This window comes from Heptranchias perlo, chromosome 40, assembly GCF_035084215.1.
Source record: "Heptranchias perlo isolate sHepPer1 chromosome 40, sHepPer1.hap1, whole genome shotgun sequence".
NCBI lineage: Eukaryota > Metazoa > Chordata > Chondrichthyes > Hexanchiformes > Hexanchidae > Heptranchias > Heptranchias perlo.
This window is the reverse complement of record NC_090364.1, coordinates 17,891,834-17,912,742: the sequence shown is the minus strand read 5'-3', so window position 1 is coordinate 17,912,742 and position 20,909 is coordinate 17,891,834. Positions and strand designations below refer to the sequence as shown.

The 20,909-nt window shown below is 49.9% G+C and overlaps 1 protein-coding gene across 1 annotated transcript in view; it reads right to left on the bottom strand.

Moving 5' to 3' along the window:
- The window catches only part of LOC137305433 (protein FAM227A-like), a 103,426-nt gene that overhangs the window by 48,215 nt on the left and 34,302 nt on the right, over positions 1-20,909 (bottom strand). The window contains exon 9 of the mRNA XM_067974257.1: positions 16,786-17,137. Coding sequence (XP_067830358.1) covers positions 16,786-17,137 — 352 coding nt within the window. The remainder of the gene's footprint in view (positions 1-16,785; positions 17,138-20,909) is intronic.

The window sequence follows — 20,909 nt, the reverse complement described above, 5'->3', positions numbered from 1 at the left end:
CCCCCCCTCGGTACACGCACCGCTCCCCCCCCTCGGTACACGCACCGCTCCCCCACCTCGGTACACGCACCGCTCCCCCCCTCGGTACACGCACCGCTCCCCCCCTCGGTACACGCACCGCTCCCCCCCCCTCGGTACACGCACCGCTCCCCCCCCTCGGTACACGCACCGCTCCCCCCCTCGGTACTTAAGTCCAAAACTAGAGTCCTAAATTTAAATAAAGCCAATTACATAGGTATGAGGGGTGAGATGGCTAAGGTAGATTGGGAAATTAAATTAAAGGGTGCGATGGTTGAAAAGCAATGGCAAACATTTAAAGAAATAATTCAATATTCTCAACAAATATACATTCCATTGAGCAATAAAAACTCCACGGGAAAAGTGATCCACCCGTGGCTAACTAAAGAAGTTAAGGATAGTATAAGATTAAAAGAAGTGGCCTATAATGTTGCCAAGAAGAGTAGTAAGCCTGAGGATTGGGAGAGTTTTAGAAACCAGCAAATGACGATCAAGAAATTGATAAAAAGGGAGAAAATAGAATATGAAAGTAAACTAGCAAGAAATATAAAAACAGATTGTAAGAGCTTCTACAAGTATGTAAAAAGGAAGAGATTAGCGAAAGTAAATGTTGGCCCTCTAGAGGCTGAGACAGGAAAAATTATAATGGGGAATAAGGAAATGGCAGATGCGTTAAACAAATATTTTGTATCTGTCTTCTCAGTAGAAGACACAAAAATCATACCAGAAATAGTGGAGAACCAAGGGTTTAATGAGAGAGAGGAAATTAAAATATCGGTAGAGAAAAAGAACTTGAGAAACTAATGGGACTAAAAGCTGATAAATCCCCTGGACCTGACGACCTACATCCGAGGGTTCTAAAAGAGGTGGCTGCAGAGATAGTGGATGCATTGGTTGTGATCTTCCAAAATTCCCTAAATTCTAGAACGGTCCCAGTGAATTGGAAGGTAGCAAATGTAACACCGCTATTCAAGAAAGGAGGGAGAGAAAACAGGGAATTACAGGCCAGTTAGCCTGACATCGGTCGTCAGGAAAATGCTGGAATCCATTATTAAGGAAGTGCTAACAGGGCATTCGAACATCATAATATGATTAGGCAGAGTCAACATGGTTTTATGAAAGGGAAATCATGTTTGACAAATTTATTACAGTTTTTTGAGCATGTAACTAGCAGGGTAGATAAAGGGGAACCAGTGGGTGTCATATATTTGGATTTTCAAAAGGCATTTGATAGGGTGCCTCATAAAAGGTTATTATGCAAGATAAGGGTTCATGGGGTTGCGGGTAATATATTAGCATGGATTGGTTAACGGACAGAAAACAGAGAGTAGGGATAAACGGATCATTTTCAGGTCGTCAGGCTGTAACTAGTGGTGTGCCGCAAGGATCAGTGCTTGGGCCTCAGCTATTTACATTCTATATTAATGACTTGGATGAAGGGATCGAGTGTAATGTATCCAAGTATGCTGACAATACAAAGCTAGGTGGGAAAGTAAGCTGTGAGGAGGACACAAAGAGTCTGCAAAGGGATATAGACAGGTTAAGTGAGTGGGCAAGAAGGTGGCAGATGGAGTATAATGTAGGGAAATGTGAGGTTATTCACTTTGGTAGGAAGAATAGAAAAATAGAATTTTTTAAATGGTGAGAAACTATGGAATGTTGGTGTCCAGAGAGACTTGGGTGTCCTGGTACAAGAAACAGAAAAAGTTAGCATGCAGGTACAACAAACAATTAGGATGGCCTTTATTGCAAGGGGGTTGGAGTACAAGAGTAAGGAAGTCTTACAACAATTGTACAGGGCTTTGGTGAGACCTATTCTGGAATACTGTGTACAGTTTTGGTCTCCTTACCTAAGGAGGGATATACTTGCCTTAGAGGCAGTACAACGAAGGTTCACTAGATTAATTCCTGAGATGAGAGGGTTGTCCTATGAGGAGAGGTTGAGTAGTGGAGTTTAGAAGAGTGAGAGGTGATCTCATTGAAACATACAAGATTCTGAGGGGGCTTGACAGCTGAGAGGAGCCGAGCCGAGCGGAGGGAGCGTCCGATAAAAGGCGGGATTTCAGAGCGCTGAGAGGAGCCGAGCCGAGCGGAGGGAGCGTCCGATAAAAGGCGGGATTTCAGAGCGCTGAGAACAGCTGAGAGGAGCCGAGCCGAGCGGAGGGAGCGTCCGATAAAAGGCGGGATTTCAGAGCGCTGAGAGGAGCCGAGCCGAGCGGAGGGAGCGTCCGATAAAAGGCGGGATTTCAGAGCGCTGAGAACAGCTGAGAGGAGCCGAGCCGAGCGGAGGGAGCGTCCGATAAAAGGCGGGATTTCAGAGCGCTGAGAACAGCTGAGAGGAGCCGAGCCGAGCGGAGGGAGCGTCCGATAAAAGGCGGGATTTCAGAGCGCTGAGAACAGCTGAGAGGAGCCGAGCCGAGCGGAGCTGCGACCGAGTTCGAAGTGACGTCAGGAATCAGATCGGGACGCGACACAGGGGAGGCACCTGATTGGTGAGTAGGTTCAGGTGAGTATTTCTCCTTATCTACAGCAACTGAAGTGAAAGGGAAGGTCTGCAGGTCTTATAGGAAGGAGCGTTTATTTTTTAGTGAATCAAGGTCCCTAGTGTAGTTAACATTCTCTAAATTGAGAACAATTTAAAGGAGTAAACTCCTTAAAGGGAGTGGTAAGTAGTTTTTCTTTCCTTTTTTTTTCTCTTGACATTGTAGTTGTTCTTAAGCTAATTTAAGGGTTAAGTCATGGCAGGAGATCCCAGGGCCGTGTCATGTTCCTCTTGTGGGATGTGGGAATTCAGGGCTCCTTCCTGTATCCCTGATTCCTTCACCTGCGGGAAGTGTGTCCAGCTGCAGCTATTGTTTGACCGCTTGACGGCTCTGGAGCTGCGGATGGACTCACTTTGGAGCATCCGCGATGCTGAGAAAGTCGTGGATAGCACGTTCAGTGAGTTGGTCACACCGCAGATAAAAATTACTGAGGGAGATAGTGAATGGGTGACCAACAGACAGAGGAAGAGTAGGAAGGCAGTGCAGGGGTCCCCTGCGGTCATCTCCCTCCAAAACAGGTATACCGTTTTGGATACTGTTGGCGGAGATGGCTCACCAGGGGAAGGTGGCAGTGGCCAGGTTCATGGCACCGTGGCTGGCTCTGCTGCACAGGAGGGCAGGAAAAAGAGTGGCAGAGCTATAGTGATAGGGGACTCGATTGTAAGGGGAATAGACAGGCGTTTCTGCGGACGCAACCGAGACTCCAGGATGGTATGTTGCCTCCCTGGTGCAAGGGTCAAGGATGTCTCGGAGCGGCTGCAGGACATTCTGGAGGGGGAGGGTGAACAGCCAGTTGTCGTGGTGCATATAGGCACCAACGATATAGGTAAAAAACAGGATGAGGTCCTACAAGCTGAATTTAGGGAGTTAGGAGTTAAACTAAAGAGTAGGACCTCAAAGGTAGTAATCTCAGGATTGCTACCAGTGCCACGGGCTAGTCAGAGTAGGAATGACAGGATAGCTAAGATGAATACGTGGCTTGAGAGATGGTGCAAGAGGGAGGGATTCAAATTCCTGGGCCATTGGAACCGGTTCTGGGGGAGGTGGGACCAGTACAAATTGGACGGTCTGCATCTGGGCAGGACTGGAACCAATGTCCTAGGGGGAGTGTTTGCTAGTGCTGTTGGGGAGGGTTTAAACTAATGTGGCAGGGGGATGGGAACCGATGCAGGAAGTCAGTGGGAAATAAAGTGGTGACAGAAACAAAAGGCAGTAAGGGAGAGTGTACAGAACATGACCGGACAGATGGTCTGAGAAAGCAGGGCAAAGACCAAGGGAAGACTAGATTAAACTGCATTTATTTCAATGCAAGAAGTCTGATGGGCAAGGCAGATGAACTCAGGGCATGGATGGGTACATGGGACTGGGATGTTATAGCTATTACTGAAACATGGCTAAGGGAGGGGCAGGACTGGCAGCTCAATGTTCCAGGGTACAGATGCTATAGGAAAGATAGAGCAGGAGGTAAGAGAGGAGGGGGAGTTGCGTTCTTGATTAGGGAGAACATCACGGCAGTAGTGAGAGGGGATATATCCGAGGGTTCGCCCACTGAGTCCATATGGGTAGAACTGAAAAATAAGAAGGGAGAGATCACTTTGATAGGATTGTACTACAGACCCCCAAATAGTCAACGGGAAATTGAGGAGCAAATATGTAAGGAGATTACAGACAGCTGCAAGAAAAATAGGGTGGTAATAGTAGGGGACTTTAACTTTCCCAACATTGACTGGGACAGCCATAGCATTAGGGGCTTGGATGGAGAGAAATTTGTTGAGTGTATTCAGGAGGAATTTCTCATTCAGTATGTGGATGGCCCGACTAGAGAGGGGGCAAAACTTGACCTCCTCTTGGGAAATAAGGAAGGGCAGGTGACAGAAGTGTTAGTGAGGGATCACTTTGGGACCAGTGATCATAATTCCATTAGTTTTAAGATAGCTATGGAGAAGGATAGGTCTGGCCCAAAAGTTAAAATTCTAAATTGGGGAAAGGCCAATTTTGATGGTATTAGACAGGAACTTTCAGAAGTTGATTGGGAGAGTCTGTTGGCAGGCAAAGGGACGTCTGGTAAGTGGGAGGCTTTCAAAAGTGTGTTAACCAGGGTTCAGTGTAAGCACATTCCTTATAAAGTGAAGGGCAAGGCTGGTAGAAGTAGGGAACCTTGGATGACTCGGGAGATTGAGGCACTAGTCAAAAATAAGAAGGAGGCATATGACATGCATAGGCAGCTGGGATCAAGTGGATCCCTTGAAGAGTATAGAGATTGCCGGAGTAGAGTTAAGAGAGAAATCAGGAGGGCAAAAAGGGGATATGAGATTGCTTTGGCAGATCAGGCAAAGGTGAATCCAAAGAGCTTCTACAAATACATAAAGGGCAAAAGGGTAACAAGGGAGAGAGTAGGGCCTCTTAAGGATCAACAAGGTCATCTATGTGCGGAACCACAAGAGATGGGTGAGATCCTGAATGAATATTTCACATCGGTATTTACGGTTGAGAAAGACATGGATGTTAGGGAACTTGGGGAAATAAATAGTGATGTCTTGAGGAGTGTACATATTACAGAGAGGGAGGTGCTGGAAGTCTTAACGCGCATCAAGGTAGATAAATCTCCGGGACCTGATGAAATGTATCCCAGGACGTTATGGGAGGTGAGGGAGGAAATTGCGGGTCCCCTAGCAGAGATATTTGAATCATCCACCGCTACAGGTGAGGTGCCTGAAGATTGGAGGGTAGCAAATGTTGTGCCTTTGTTTAAGAAGGGCGGCAGGGAAAAGCCTGGGAACTACAGACCAGTGAGCCTGACATCTGTAGTGGGTAAGTTGTTAGAGGGTATTCTGAGGGACAGAATCTACAGGCATTTGGAGAGGCAGGGACTAATTAGGAACAGTCAGCATGGTTTTGTGAGAGGAAAATCATGTCTCACGAATTTGATTGAGTTTTTTGAAGGGGTAACCAAGAAGATAGATGAGGGCTGTGCAGTAGACGTGGTCTACATGGACTTCAGCAAAGCATTTGACAAGGTACCGCATGGTAGGTTGTTACATAAGGTTAAATCTCATGGGATCCAAGGTGAGGTAGCCAATTGGATACAAAATTGGCTTGACGACAGAAGACAGAGGGTGGTTGTCGAGGGTTGTTTTTCAAACTGGATGCCTGTGTCCAGCGGTGTGCCTCAGGGATCGGTGCTGGGTCCGCTGTTATTTGTTATTTATATTAATGATTTGGATGAGAATTTAGGAGGCATGGTTAGTAAGTTTGCAGATGACACCAAGATTGGTGGCATTGTGGACAGTGAAGAAGGTTATCTAGGATTGCAACGGGATCTTGATAAATTGGGCCAGTGGGCCGATGAATGGCAGATGGAGTTTAATTTAGATAAATGTGAGGTGATGCATTTTGGTAGATCGAATCGGGCCAGGACCTACTCCGTTAATGGTAGGGCGTTGGGGAGAGTTATAGAACAAAGAGATCTAGGAGTACAGATTCATAGCTCCTTGAAAGTGGAGTCACAGGTGGATAGGGTGGTGAAGAAGGCATTCAGCATGCTTGGTTTCATTGGTCAGAACATTGAATGCAGGAGTTGGGATGTCTTGTTGAAGTTGTACAGGGCATTGGTGAGGCCACACTTGGAGTACTGTGTACAGTTCTGGTCACCCTATTATAGAAAGGATATTATTAAACTAGAAAGAGTGCAGAAAAGATTTACTAGGATGCTACCGGGACTTGATGGTTTGACTTACAGGGAGAGGTTAGACAGACTGGGACTTTATTCCCTGGAGAGTAGGAGGTTAAGGGGTGATCTTATAGAAGTCTATAAAATAATGAGGGGCATAGATAAGGTCGATAGTCAAAATCTTTTCCCAAAGGTAGGGGAGTCTATAACGAGGGGGCACAGATTTAAGGTGAGAGGGGAGAGATACAAAAGGATCCAGAGGGGCAATTTTTTCACTCAAAGGGTGGTGAGTGTCTGGAACGAGCTGCCAGAGGCAGTAGTAGAGGCGGGTACAATTTTGTCTTTTAAAAAGCATTTGGACAGTTACATGGGGAAGATGGGTATCGAGGGATATGGGCCAAGTGCAGGCAATTGGGACTAGCTTAGTGGTATAAACTGGGCGACATGGACATGTTGGGCCGAAGGGCCTGTTTCCATGTTGTAACTTCTATGATTCTATGACAGGGTAGATGCTGAGAGGTGTTTCCCATGGCTGGAGAGTCTGGAACGAGGGGGGCATAGTCTCAGGATAAGGGGTCGGCCATTTAATACTGAGATGAGGAGGCATTTCTTCACTCAGAGGGTTGTGAATCTTAGAAATTCTCTACCCCACAGGGCTGTGGATGCTGAGTCATTGAGAATATTCAAGGATGAGATAGATACATTTTTGGACTCTAAGGGAATCAAGCGACATGGGGATCAGGCGGGAAAGTGGAGTTGAGGTTGAAGATCAGCCATGATCTTATTGAATGGTGGAGCAGGCTCAAGGGGCCGTTTGGCCCACTCCTGCTCCTATTTCTTATGTTGCTCACACGCCACTCCCCCTCTCTGTACGCACACCACTCCCCCTCTCTGTACGCACACCACTCCCCCTCTCTGTACGCACACCACTCCCCCTCTCTGTACGCACACCACTCCCCCTCTCTGTACGCACACCACTCCCCCTCTCTGTACGCACACCACTCCCCCTCTCTGTACGCACTGTAGCAGGGTGACTGAGGGCCGGTAGGGATCAGGGCCCTGATTCGCAACATTAACTGGGACAGCCATAGCATTAGGGGCTTGGATGGAGAGAAATTTGTTGAGTGTATTCAGGAGGAATTTCTCATTCAGTATGTGGATGGCCCGACTAGAGAGGGGGCAAAACTTGACCTCCTCTTGGGAAATAAGGAAGGGCAGGTGACAGAAGTGTTAGTGAGGGATCACTTTGGGACCAGTGATCATAATTCCATTAGTTTTAAGATAGCTATGGAGAAGGATAGGTCTGGCCCAAAAGTTAAAATTCTAAATTGGGGAAAGGCCAATTTTGATGGTATTAGACAGGAACTTTCAGAAGTTGATTGGGAGAGTCTGTTGGCAGGCAAAGGGACGTCTGGTAAGTGGGAGGCTTTCAAAAGTGTGTTAACCAGGGTTCAGGGTAAGCACATTCCTTATAAAGTGAAGGGCAAGGCTGGTAGAAGTAGGGAACCTTGGATGACTCGGGAGATTGAGGCCCTAGTCAAAAAGAAGAAGGAGGCATATGACATGCATAGGCAGCTGGGATCAAGTGGATCCCTTGAAGAGTATAGAGATTGCCGGAGTAGAGTTAAGAGAAAAATCAGGAGGGCAAAAACGGATTGCTTTGGCAGATAAGGCAAAGGTGAATCCAAAGAGCTTCTACAAATACATAAAGGGCAAAAGAGTAACTAGGGAGAGAGTAGGGCCTCTTAAGGATCAACAAGGTCATCTATGTGCGGAACCACAAGAGATGGGTGAGATCCTGAATGAATATTTCACATTGGTATTTACGGTTGAGAAAGGCATGGATGTTAGGGAACTTGGGGAAATAAATAGTGATGTCTTGAGGAGTGTACATATTACAGAGAGGGAGGTGCTGGAAGTCTTAACGCGCATCAAGGTAGATAAATCTCCGGGACCTGATGAAATGTATCCCAGGACGTTATGGGAGGTTAGGGAGGAAATTGCGGGTCCCTTAGCAGAGATATTTGAATCATCCACCGCTACAGGTGAGGTGCCTGAAGATTGGAGGGTAGCAAATGTTGTGCCTTTGTTTAAGAAGGGCGGCAGGGAAAAGCCTGGGAACTACAGACCGGTGAGCCTGACATCTGTAGTGGGTAAGTTGTTAGAGGGTATTCTGAGAGACAGGATCTACGGGCATTTGGAGAGGCAGGGACTGATTAGGAACAGTCAGCATGGTTTTGTGAGAGGAAAATCATGTCTCACGAATTTGATTGAGTTTTTTGAAGGGGTAACCAAGAAGATAGATGAGGGCTGTGCAGTAGACGTGGTCTACATGGACTTTAGCAAAGCCTTTGACAAGGTACCGCATGGTAGGTTGTTACATAAGGTTAAATCTCATGGGATCCAAGGTGAGGTCGCCAATTGGATACAAAATTGGATTGACGACAGAAGACAGAGGGTGGTTGTAGAGGGTTGTTTTTCAAACTGGAGGCCTGTGACCAGCGGTGTGCCTCAGGGATCGGTGCTGGGTCCGCTGTTATTTGTTATTTATATTAATGATTTGGATGAGAATTTAGGAGGCATGGTTAGTAAGTTTGCAGATGACACCAAGATTGGTGGCATTGTGGACAGTGAAGAAGGTTATCTAGAATTGCAACGGGATCTTAATAAATTGGGCCAGTGGGCCAATGAATGGCAGAAGGAGTTTAATTTAGATAAATGTGAGGTGATGCATTTTGGTAGATCAAATCGGGCCAGGACCTACTCCGTTAATGGTAGGGCGTTGGGGAGAGTTATAGAACAGAGATCTAGGAGTACAGGTTCATAGCTCCTTGAAAGTGGAGTCACAGGTGGATAGGGTGGTGAAGAAGGCATTCAGCATGCTTGGTTTCATTGGTCAGAACATTGAATACAGGAGTTGGGATGTCTTGTTGAAGTTGTACAAGACATTAGTAAGGCCACACTTGGAATACTGTGTACAGTTCTGGTCACCCTATTATAGAAAGGATATTATTAAACTAGAAAGAGTGCAGAAAAGATTTACTAGGATGCTACCGGGACTTGATGGTTTGACTTATAGGGAGAGGTTGGATAGACTGAGACTTTTTTCCCTGGAGAGTAGGAGGTTTAGGGGTGATCTTATAGAAGTCTATAAAATAATGAGGGGCATAGATAAGGTAGATAGTCAAAATCTTTTCCCAAAGGTAGGGGAGTCTATAACGAGGGGGCATAGATTTAAGGTGAGAGGGGAGAGATACAAAAGGGTCCAGGGGGGCAATTTTTTCACTCAAAGGGTGGTGAGTGTCTGGAACGAGCTGCCAGAGACAGTAGTAGAGGCGGGTACAATTTTGTCTTTTAAAAAGCATTTGGACAGTTACATGGGGAAGATGGGTATCGAGGGATATGGGCCAAGTGCAGGCAATTGGGACTAGCTTAGTGGTATAAACTGGGTGACATGGACATGTTGGGCCGAAGGGCCTGTTTCCATGTTGTAAACTTCTATGATTCTATGATTCTAGGGTATGGCCCTTTTGAGAAACTTTACAATTAAAAATAATTGAAGCTGGAGTGGGTGGAGACCTTTCCCAGTCAAGTGAGAGTAAAAGGTCCAGGCCCAGAGAATTAAGGAACTCCTGAACAGAGTCCCTGAGCAGGAAGCTGGGGCTGGGCTCGGCTCTGAGACTTGAAAGAAGGTGATGGGCTGAAAGGCAGCTGAGGACAGCTGAACGAGCCTGGGAGTGGGAAAGTGTACTAAACGTTGCCAAAGATACTGAGTGTGAAAGATAGTGTGACTTTGTGTGGAGTGAATTAGAAGAGAAGTGTTTTGAAGTATGAATTGGTCAAGGACTAGCATTTGTTGTGTGAAGAAGGTTATGAGGCGGTAGGACCCTGTGACATATGGTGGCAGAAGTGGGACGGAGGAATTGTTTCAAGCTCGAGAGAGGACCACTGGGTTCCTGATCCTTGACGCCCGGCAAGAGTCCTAGGGTAAAGGGTATGAGGTACTGAGTGGCAGGGAGCAACGGGCAGTGTACGACAAGCAAGGTATTGTGGATGAAGAATCCAATGTCCTAAAACAGGATTGTGATGGGGACGAGTTCTGGGAACTGCTCTGTAAAAAAAAATCACGATGACCGACATTAAGGATTTTGGGGATCAGTACAATCACACATTCATGGCAGGACCACAGCAGAGGCCTCTACGAGTGAACTGAGCAAGGAGCTTGCTGGAATTTTTCAGGAGACCTCCGCCCATTCTGAGGAGATGCGGAAGTCCAGAAAGGGTCGCAGGGGAAGGTGGAGGAAGTCCGTTTGTAACTAAAATAGTCCTGTCGAAGGCTTTCCCAGGATGAGGGAGAGACCAGTGACATGTACTTATCTGTTAACAGTCAGGAGGAAAATGGCATCGATTTGGTCCTCAAATTGCCGGCTGAGCTGGAAGACACCGCCGGAGCTCTGGGGAGGACGGAGTCAAAAGCCATCAAACTGGCCAAGGAGGTGTCGTGTCTGGAGACCCACCGAAAGGACACCCAGGAGCTGCTCCAGAAGAAGAGGCACTAAGTGGTCTCCCTGCAGGCTCAGTGGGTGAATAGTGAGAAGAGACGGGCACTGGTTAGATAGATCTGCGAGCTACACCAGGAGCTCGAGCACCTCAACAAGCCGCACCGGGCTGAGGGAGATCTGATGAGCTCCGAGGACGATGTGGGCACGAGCTGCAGAAGGCAGAACGTGTGCTGGAGCAGCAGGTAGAGGAGATGAGGACCCATTTGGAGGAGCGGGCCGACGAGCTGCAGGGGATGGAGGAGCGGGCTGACGAGCTGCAGGGGACGGAGGAGGGGGCCGACGAGCAGCAGGGGACGGAGGAGGGGGCCGACGAGCTGCAGGGGATGGAGGAGGGGGCCGACGAGCTGCAGGGGACGGAGGAGGGGGCCGACGAGCAGCAGGGGACGGAGGAGGGGGCCGACGAGCTGCAGGGGATGGAGGAGCGGGCCGACGAGCTGCAGGGGATGGAGGAGCGGGCCGACAAGCTGCAGGAGATAGAGGAGCGGGCCGACCATAAGCGATGGGAGCAGGAGGAGGCCATTCAGCCCCTCGAGCCTGGTCCGCCATTTAATGAGATCATGGCTGATCTGATTTTTACCTCAACTCCACTTTTCCGCCCTTTCCCCATATCCTTTGACTCCCTTGCTGATAAAAAAAATTGTCTAACTCAGCCTTGAATGTATTCAATGACTCAGCCTCCACAGCTTTTTGGGGTAAAGAATTCCAAAGATTCACGACCCTCTGGGAGAAGAAATTCCTCCTCATTTCCATCTTAAACGGGTGATCCCTTATTCTGAGACTATGCCCCCTAGTTTTAGATTCCCCCATGAGGGGTAACATCCTCTCAGCATCTACCCTATCGAGTCCCCTCAGAATCTTGTATGTTTCAATAAGATCTCCTCTCATTCTTCTAAACTCCAGTGAGTATAGACCCAAACTGTCCAATCTTTCCTCATAAGACAACCCTTCCATACCCGGAATCAACCTAATGAATCTTCTCTGAACTGCCTCCAATGCAAGTATGTCCTTCCTTAAATAAGGGCACCAGAACTGTATGCAGTACTCCAGGTGTGGTCTCACCAGCACCCTGTACAGTTGGAGCATGACTTCCCTGCTTTTATACTCCATCCCCCTAGAAATAAAGGCCAATATTCCGTTTGCCTTCCGGATTACCTGCTGCACCTGTATGTTAACTTTTTGTGTTTCATGTATGAGGACACCCAGATCCCTCTGTACCGCAGCATTTTGCAGTATTTCTTCATTCAAATAATATTTTGCTTTTTTATTTTTCCTCCCAAAGTGGATGACTTCACATTTTCCCACATTATATTCCATCTGCCAAATTTTTGCCAATTCGCTTAACCTGTCAATATCCCTTTGCAGACACTTTGTGTCCTCATTGCAACTTGCTTTTCCACCTATCTTCGTATCCTCAGCAAATTTGGCCACAAGACACTCTGTTCTTTCATCCAACTCATTGATATATATTGTAAATAGTTGAGGCCCCAGCACTGATCCCTGCGGCACCCCACTAGTTACAGATTGCCATTTTGAAAATGACCCTTTTACCCCGACTCTTTGTTTTCTGTTAGTTAGCCAATCCTCTATCCATGCTCTATCCCCAACACCATGAGCTCTTCTCTTGTGCAGTAATCTTTTATGTGGCACCTTATTGAATGCCTTTTGGAAATCCAAATATACTGCATCCATTGGTTCCCCTTTATCCACCCTGCCCATTACTTCCTCAAAGAACTCTAATAAATTTGTCAGACATGATTTCCCCTTCATAAAACCATGTTGACTCTCCTTGATTGTATGATGTGGAGATGCCGGTGATGGACTGGGGTGGACAAATGTAAGGAATCTTACAACACCAGGTTATAGTCCAACAGTTTTATTTGAAAATCACAAGCTTTCGGAGGCTTTCTCCTTCGTCAGGTGAGTGTGGGATTCCATGAAAGGTACCGCATATATAGTCAGAGAACAATGCCTGGTGATTACAGATAATCTTTCCAACTGCCCGTTGTCAAGGCAATCAAAGGAGTCGAATAGTGTTCAGACAGAGAGACATTACATACAGGACTATTGAATATACAAACAGTCAGAAGAGAAAGAGAGAGAATGACCAGTTGTATTAAAAACAGATAACTCTTTTTTCGCTGGCATACTGTCTCGAGGTGCAAGCCGATAGAGCCGTTGGTTCTATGCTGGTGGGGGGGGGGGGTGCGGGGGGAGGATGTGTAGCAGGGTGACTGAGGGCCGGTAGGTCAGCTGTAGGCTGATGAGGGTCTTGATCCTTGAATAAGGGTATGGCCCATTTAAGCGACATACCATTCCCCCTTCTGTCTGTACACACACCATTCCCCCTTCTGTCTGTACACACACCATTCCCCCTTCTGTCTGTACACACACCATTCCCCCTTCTGTCTGTACACACACCATTCCCCCTTCTGTCTGTACACACACCATTCCCCCTTCTGTCTGTACACACACCATTCCCCCTTCTGTCTGTACACACACCATTCCCCCTTCTGTCTGTACACACACCATTCCCCCTTCTGTCTGTACATACTGGAGCAGGGTGACTGAGGGCCAGTAGGGATGAGAGCCCTGATTCCCAAATAAGGATATGGCCCTTTTGCGAAACCTCACTGTTAAAAAGTAATTGAAGCTGGAGTGGGTGAAGACCTTTCCCTAAAAGGGCCAGGCCCGAGAATTAAGGAACCCCTGAACAGCGCCCCTGAGCAGGAAACTGGAAAGTAGCTAGGGCTGGCTTGAGCTCTGAGACCTGAAAGAAGCTGATGATCTGAAAGGCAGCCGAGGACAGCTGAAAGAGCCTGGGAGTGGGAAGGTGTACGAGACGTTGCCAAAGGTACAGTAGTATGAATTTGTGTGGAGTGAATTAAAGGAAAAGTCTTTTGAAGTACGAATTGGTCAAGGACTAGCGTTTGTCGTACGAAGAATGGTTACAAGATTGTAGGACCCTGTGACCATAACCCTCTATCTGTACATACACCGTACCATAAGAACATAAGAACATAAGAAATTGGAGCAGGAGTAGGCCAATCGGCCCCTCGAGCCTGCTCCGCCATTCAATAAGATCATGGCTGATCTGATCCCAACCACAAATCTAAAGAACACAAGAAGTCGGAGCAGGACCCGGCCACATAGCCCCTGGGCCCTCTCCGCCACCCACAGGGCATTGACCGATCCGAACTCAGCTTCATGTCCAATTTCCTGCCCGCTCCCCATAACCCCTAATTCCCTTTACTTCTAGGAAACTGTCTATTTCTGTTTTAAATTTATCTAATGATGTAGCTTCCACAGCTTCCTGGGGCAGCAAATTCCACAGACCTACCACCCTCTGAGTGAAGAAGTTTCTCCTCATCTCAGTTTTGAAAGAGCAGCCCCTTATTCTAAGATTATGCCCCCTAGTTCTAGTTTCACCCATCTTTGGGAACATCCTTACTGCATCCACCCGATCAAGACCCTTCACAATCTTATATGTTTCAATAAGATCGCCTCTCATTCTTCTGAACTCCAATGAGTAGAGTCCCAATCTACTCAACCTCTCCTCATATGTCCGCCCCCTCATCCCCGGGATTAACCGAGTGAACCTTCTTTGTACTGCCTCGAGAGCAAGTATGTCTTTTCTTAAGTATGGAGACCAAAACTGTATGCAGTATTCCAGGTGCGGTCTCACCAATACCTTATATAACTGCAGCAATACCTCCTTGTTTTTATATTCTATCCCCCTAGCAATAAAAGCCAACATTCCGTTGGCTTTCTTGATCACCTGCTGCACCTGCATACCAACTTTTTGATTTTCTTGCACTAGGACCCCCAGATCCCTTTGTACTGCAGTACTTTCCAGTCTCTCGCCATTAAGAAAATAACTTGCTCTCTGATTTTTCCTGCCAAAGTGCATAACCTCACATTTTCCAATATTATATTGCATCTGCCAAATCTCCGCCCACTCACCCAGCCTGTCTATATCCCCTTGCAGGTTTTTTATGTCCTCCTCACTCTCTACTTTCCCTCCCATCTTTGTATCATCTGCAAATTTTGATATGTTGCACTCGGTCCCCTCCTCCAAATCGTTAATATAGATTGTAAAGAGTTGGGGACCCAGCACCGACCCCTGTGGAACACCACTGGTTACTGGTTGCCAGTCCGAAAATGAACCATTTATCCCAACTCTCTGCTTCCTGTTCGATAACCAATCCTCCACCCATGCCAGAATATTACCCCCAATCCCGTGATTTTTTATCTTAAGTAATAATCTTTTATGTGGCACCTTGTCGAATGCCTTCTGGAAGTCTAAATACACTATGTCCACTGGTTCCCCTTTATCCACCCTATACGTTATATCCTCGAAGAACTCAAGCAAATTTGTCAGACATGACTTCCCCTTCATAAAGCCATGCTGACTTTGTCCTATTAAATTATGCTTATCTAAATGTTCCGTCACTGTCTCCTTAATAATAGACTCCAAAATTTTACCCACCACAGATGTTAAGCTAACTGGCCTATAATTTCCAGCCTTCTGCCTACTACCCTTTTTAAATAACGGTGTTACATTAGCAGTTTTCCAATCTGCCGGGACCTCTCCTGAGTCCAGGGAATTTTGGAAAACTATCACCAAAGCATCCACAATCCCTACTGCCACTTCCCTCAAGACCCTAGGATGGAAGCCATCAGGTCCAGGGGATTTATCTGCCTTGAGTCCCATTATTTTACTGAGTACCATCTCCTGAGTGATTTTAATCGTATTTAGCTCCTCCCCCCCGAGAGTCCCCTGTTTGTCCAGTGTTGGGATATTCTTAGTGTCCTCTACTGTAAAGACTGAAACAAAATATTTGTTCAGCATTTTTGCCATCTCCATGTTTCCCACCATAAATTTCCCGGTCTCATCCTCTAAGGGACCTATGTTTGCCTTAGCCACCCTTTTTCTTTTTATATAACTATAGAAACTCTTGCTATCTGTTTTTATATTTTTTGCTAATTTCTTTTCATAATCTAACTTCCCTTTCTTAATCAATCCTTTAGTTACTTTTTGCTGTCTTTTAAAGAATTCCCAATCTTCTATCCTCCCACTAAGTTTGGCTACCTTATATGTCCTTGTTTTTAGTCGGATACTATCCTTGATTTCTTTACTTAGCCACGGATGGCTGTCATTTCTTTTACACCCTTTTTTCCTCAGTGGAATATATTTATTTTGAAAGTTGTAAAATAACTCCCTAAATGAACACCACTGCTCATGTACCGTCTTACCCTTTAATCTATTTTCCCAGTCCACTTTAATCAATTCCGCTCTCATACCATCATAGTCTCCTTTATTCAAGCTCAGTACGCTTGTTTGAGAATCAACCTTCTCACCCTCTAATTGGATATGGAATTCAACCATGTTGTGGTCGCTCGTTCCAAGGGGATCCTTAACTAGGACATTATTAATTAATCCTGACTCATTACACAGGACCAGGTCCAAGGTTGCCTGCCCCCTTGTAGGATCAGTTACATACTGCTCAAGAAATCCATCCCTGATGCACTCAATGAACTCGTCCTCAAGGCTGCTCTGCCCAATTTGATTTGTCCAGTTAATATGATAATTAAAATCCCCCATAATTATGGCTGTTCCCTTATTACATGCCCCGACTATCTCCTGATTAATACTTCTTCCAGCAGAGTTGCAACTATTAGGAGACCTATATACTACGCCCACTAATGTTTTTTTTCCCTTATTATTCCTTATCTCCACCCAAACTGTTTCATTATCTTGATGCTTTGTCCCAATATCATTTCTCTGTATTACAGTGATTCCTTCCTTTATTAACATAGCCACCCCACCTCCCCTTCCTTCCTGCCTGTCCTTCCTGATTGTTAAATACCCTGGCATATTTAATTCCCAGTCGTTGTCACCCTGCAGCCATGTTTCTGTAATGGCCACAAGATCATACCCATACGTAGTTATTTGTGCCGTTAACTCGTCCATTTTATTACGAATGCTACGTGCCCTGTGACAATACACCATAACCCCCTGTCTGTACATATACCATACCCTGTGACAATACACCATAACCCCCTGTCTGTACATATACCATACCCTGTGACAATACACCATAACCCCCTGTCTGTACATACACCGTACCCTGTGACAATACACCATAACCCCATCTGTACATATACCATACCCTGTGTGCCAGCTCACATGCAGTGTACAACTCTAGTTCTTTACCTCCGATCCACTGGTACACAATGTTGCACACTTGAGATTTGAAATCGTTGTTGTCGAACTGTATCCAGGACTGGGGGAAGCTGCAGCAGAAACTGCTGTACACAGACTGACTGAGACTACTGGACAACTCCTGAGGGCAAGGAGATTAACAGTGAGAAATAATAGCAGTAACATTGAGAACTTAGAGGTCACGACTATCACTGGCAACGTATCGTCAAAATGCTGCTTCAGGCAACAGGTCCATGGATCAGGAAGGGTCCCTCCCGAGGCACTCGCCTGCCTTTTCTCTTTAGGTTCCCTTCTGACCTGCAGCACCATTCACAGATTTTCTTTCCTTTCTCTTGGCAACCTGTTCGAGGTACACTGCCCGGTGTGTGATAGCTGGATGCACAGCTCACGCACATCAGGCTGCCATGCCGAGGGCAAGCTTGGGCAGTTCTCAGACAGGCTGGGGATAAAACCATCAAAGAAGCAAGAGAAGATTGAATACAAAGTGAAGGAGGGAAGGAGAGGGCACGGGGTGGGTGGGGGCGCGGGATGGAGAGGGCAGGCGCGGGAGGGGGAAAAGAGCGTGGGGGGGGTGTGCGGGGGAAATCCTCAGTGTTAATTAATTACACCAGAGTTGGTCACTAGGCACACCCCTGCTCAAGAGGGCCTCAGATGCTGGTTGCAGCCCTACACTAGAGGGTCTCAGTTAATGATGAAACCACTGCATTAGAGGGCCCCAGGAGAAGCTGTTGTAATGTAGGAACCATGGCAGCCAATTTACGCACAGCAAGGTCCCACAAACAGCAATGAGATAACGTCAAGATAATTTGTTTTAGGCGTTGGTTGAGCTACAAATATTGGCCAGGATACCAGGAGAACTCTCCTTCTATTCTTTGAATAGCGCCATGGGATCTTTTATGTTCACCTGAGAGGGCAGACGGGGCCTTGGTACATCGTCTCATCCGAGTGGGATCGGTCTGTACGAGGGGCCTTGACAGTGGGAGCGGGATGTCAAGGGCTGGAGAAACAGTGCAGGGCTCCCTCGGTGCTGCCCCTCAGAGAGTGCAGCGCTCCCTCGGTGCTGCCCCTCCGAGAGTGCAGCGCTCCCTCGGTGCTGCCCCTCCGAGAGTGCAGCGCTCCCTCGGTGCTGCCCCTCCGAGAGTCCAGCGCTCCCTCGGTGCTGCCCCTCCGACAGTCCAGCGCTCCCTCGGTGCTGCCCCTCCGAGAGTCCAGCGCTCCCTCGGTGCTGCCCCTCCGACAGTGCAGCGCTCCCTCGGTGCTGCCCCTCCGACAGTGCAGCGCTCCCTCGGTGCTGCCCCTCCGACAGTGCAGCGCTCCCTCGGTGCTGCCCCTCCGACAGTGCAGCGCTCCCTCGGTGCTGCCCCTCCGACAGTGCAGCGCTCCCTCGGTGCTGCCCCTCCGACAGTGCAGCGCTCCCTCGGTGCTGCCCCTCCGACAGTGCAGCGCTCCCTCGGTGCTGCCCCTCCGACAGTGCAGCGCTCCCTCGGTGCTGCCCCTCCGACAGTGCAGCGCTCCCTCGGTGCTGCCCCTCCGACAGTGCAGCGCTCCCTCGGTGCTGCCCCTCCGAGAGTGCAGCGCTCCCTCCGTGCTGCCCCTCCGAGAGTGCAGCGCTCCCTCGGTGCTGCCCCTCCGAGAGTGCAGCGCTCCCTCGGTGCTGCCCCTCCGAGAGTGCAGCGCTCCCTCGGTGCTGCCCCTCCGAGAGTGCAGCGCTCCCTCGGTGCTGCCCCTCCGACAGTGCAGCGCTCCCTCGGTGCTGCCCCTCCGAGAGTGCAGCGCTCCCTCGGTGCTGCCCCTCCGACAGTGCAGCGCTCCCTCGGTGCTGCCCCTCCGAGAGTGCAGCGCTCCCTCGGTGCTGCCCCTCCGACAGTGCAGCGCTCCCTCGGTGCTGCCCCTCCGACAGTGCAGCGCTCCCTCGGTGCTGCCCCTCCGACAGTGCAGCGCTCCCTCGGTGCTGCCCCTCCGACAGTGCAGCGCTCCCTCGGTGCTGCCCCTCCGACAGTGCAGCGCTCCCTCGGTGCTGCCCCTCCGACAGTGCAGCGCTCCCTCGGTGCTGCCCCTCCGACAGTGCAGCGCTCCCTCGGTGCTGCCCCTCCGACAGTGCAGCGCTCCCTCGGTGCTGCCCCTCCGACAGTGCAGCGCTCCCTCGGTGCTGCCCCTCCGACAGTGCAGCGCTCCCTCGGTGCTGCCCCTCCGACAGTGCAGCGCTCCCTCGGTGCTGCCCCTCCGACAGTGCAGCGCTCCCTCGGTGCTGCCCCTCCGACAGTGCAGCGCTCCCTCGGTGCTGCCCCTCCGACAGTGCAGCGCTCCCTCGGTGCTGCCCCTCCGACAGTGCAGCGCTCCCTCGGTGCTGCCCCTCCGACAGTGCAGCGCTCCCTCGGTGCTGCCCCTCCGACAGTGCAGCGCTCCCTCGGTGCTGCCCCTCCGACAGTGCAGCGCTCCCTCGGTGCTGCCCCTCCGAGAGTGCAGCGCTCCCTCGGTGCTGCCCCTCCGACAGTGCAGCGCTCCCTCGGTGCTGCCCCTCCGACAGTGCAGCGCTCCCTCGGTGCTGCCCCTCCGACAGTGCAGCGCTCCCTCGGTGCTGCCCCTCCGACAGTGCAGCGCTCCCTCGGTGCTGCCCCTCCGACAGTGCAGCGCTCCCTCGGTGCTGCCCCTCCGACAGTGCAGCGCTCCCTCGGTGCTGCCCCTCCGACAGTGCAGCGCTCCCTCGGTGCTGCCCCTCCGACAGTGCAGCGCTCCCTCGGTGCTGCCCCTCCGACAGTGCAGCGCTCCCTCGGTGCTGCCCCTCCGACAGTGCAGCGCTCCCTCGGTGCTGCCCCTCCGACAGTGCAGCGCTCCCTCGGTGCTGCCCCTCCGACAGTGCAGCGCTCCCTCGGTGCTGCCCCTCCGAGAGTGCAGCGCTCCCTCGGTGCTGCCCCTCCGACAGTGCAGCGCTCCCTCGGTGCTGCCCCTCCGACAGTGCAGCGCTCCCTCGGTGCTGCCCCTCCGACAGTGCAGCGCTCCCTCGGTGCTGCCCCTCCGACAGTGCAGCGCTCCCTCGGTGCTGCCCCTCCGACAGTGCAGCGCTCCCTCGGTGCTGCCCCTCCGACAGTGCAGCGCTCCCTCGGTGCTGCCCCTCCGACAGTGCAGCGCTCCCTCGGTGCTGCCCCTCCGACAGTGCAGCGCTCCCTCGGTGCTGCCCCTCCGACAGTGCAGCGCTCCCTCGGTGCTGCCCCTCCGACAGTGCAGCGCTCCCTCGGTGCTGCCCCTCCGACAGTGCAGCGCTCCCTCGGTGCTGCCCCTCCGACAGTGCAGCGCTCCCTCGGTGCTGCCCCTCCGACAGTGCAGCGCTCCCTCGGTGCTGCCCCTCCGACAGTGCAGCGCTCCCTCCGTGCTGCCCCTCCGAGAGTGCAGCGCTCCCTCAGTGCTGCCCCTCCGAGAGTGCAGCGCTCCCTCAGTGCTGCCCCTCCGACAGTGCAGCGCTCCCTCAGTGCTGCCCCTCCGACAGTGCAGCGCTCCCTCAGTGCTGCCCCTCCGACAGTGCAGCACTCCCTCGGTGCTGCACAGATGCGCCAGTCTAGAATATGTGCTCAAGTCTCTGGAGTGCGACTTGAAGCCACAACATTCTGACCTAGGGGTGAGAGTGCTACCCAGTGAGCCACGGCTGACATCTTCTCAATTAGACGGTAAAAATATTTTTGCTTAAGTCAGATTTGCCCCTGAACTCGCAGACAGAGGATGGCAAGTACATCTGGGAAAACAATTTAAAAACATTCCAGAAACCTTTGAAAAAATAGCACCAGGGAAGCGGTATCGGAAGGAATGATTATGCTCCTGGTTCCTGGGCCCCGAGCGGGATCGGTCTGTGCGAGGGGCCTAGACAGTGGGCGTGGGATCGGTCTGTGCGAGGGGCCTGG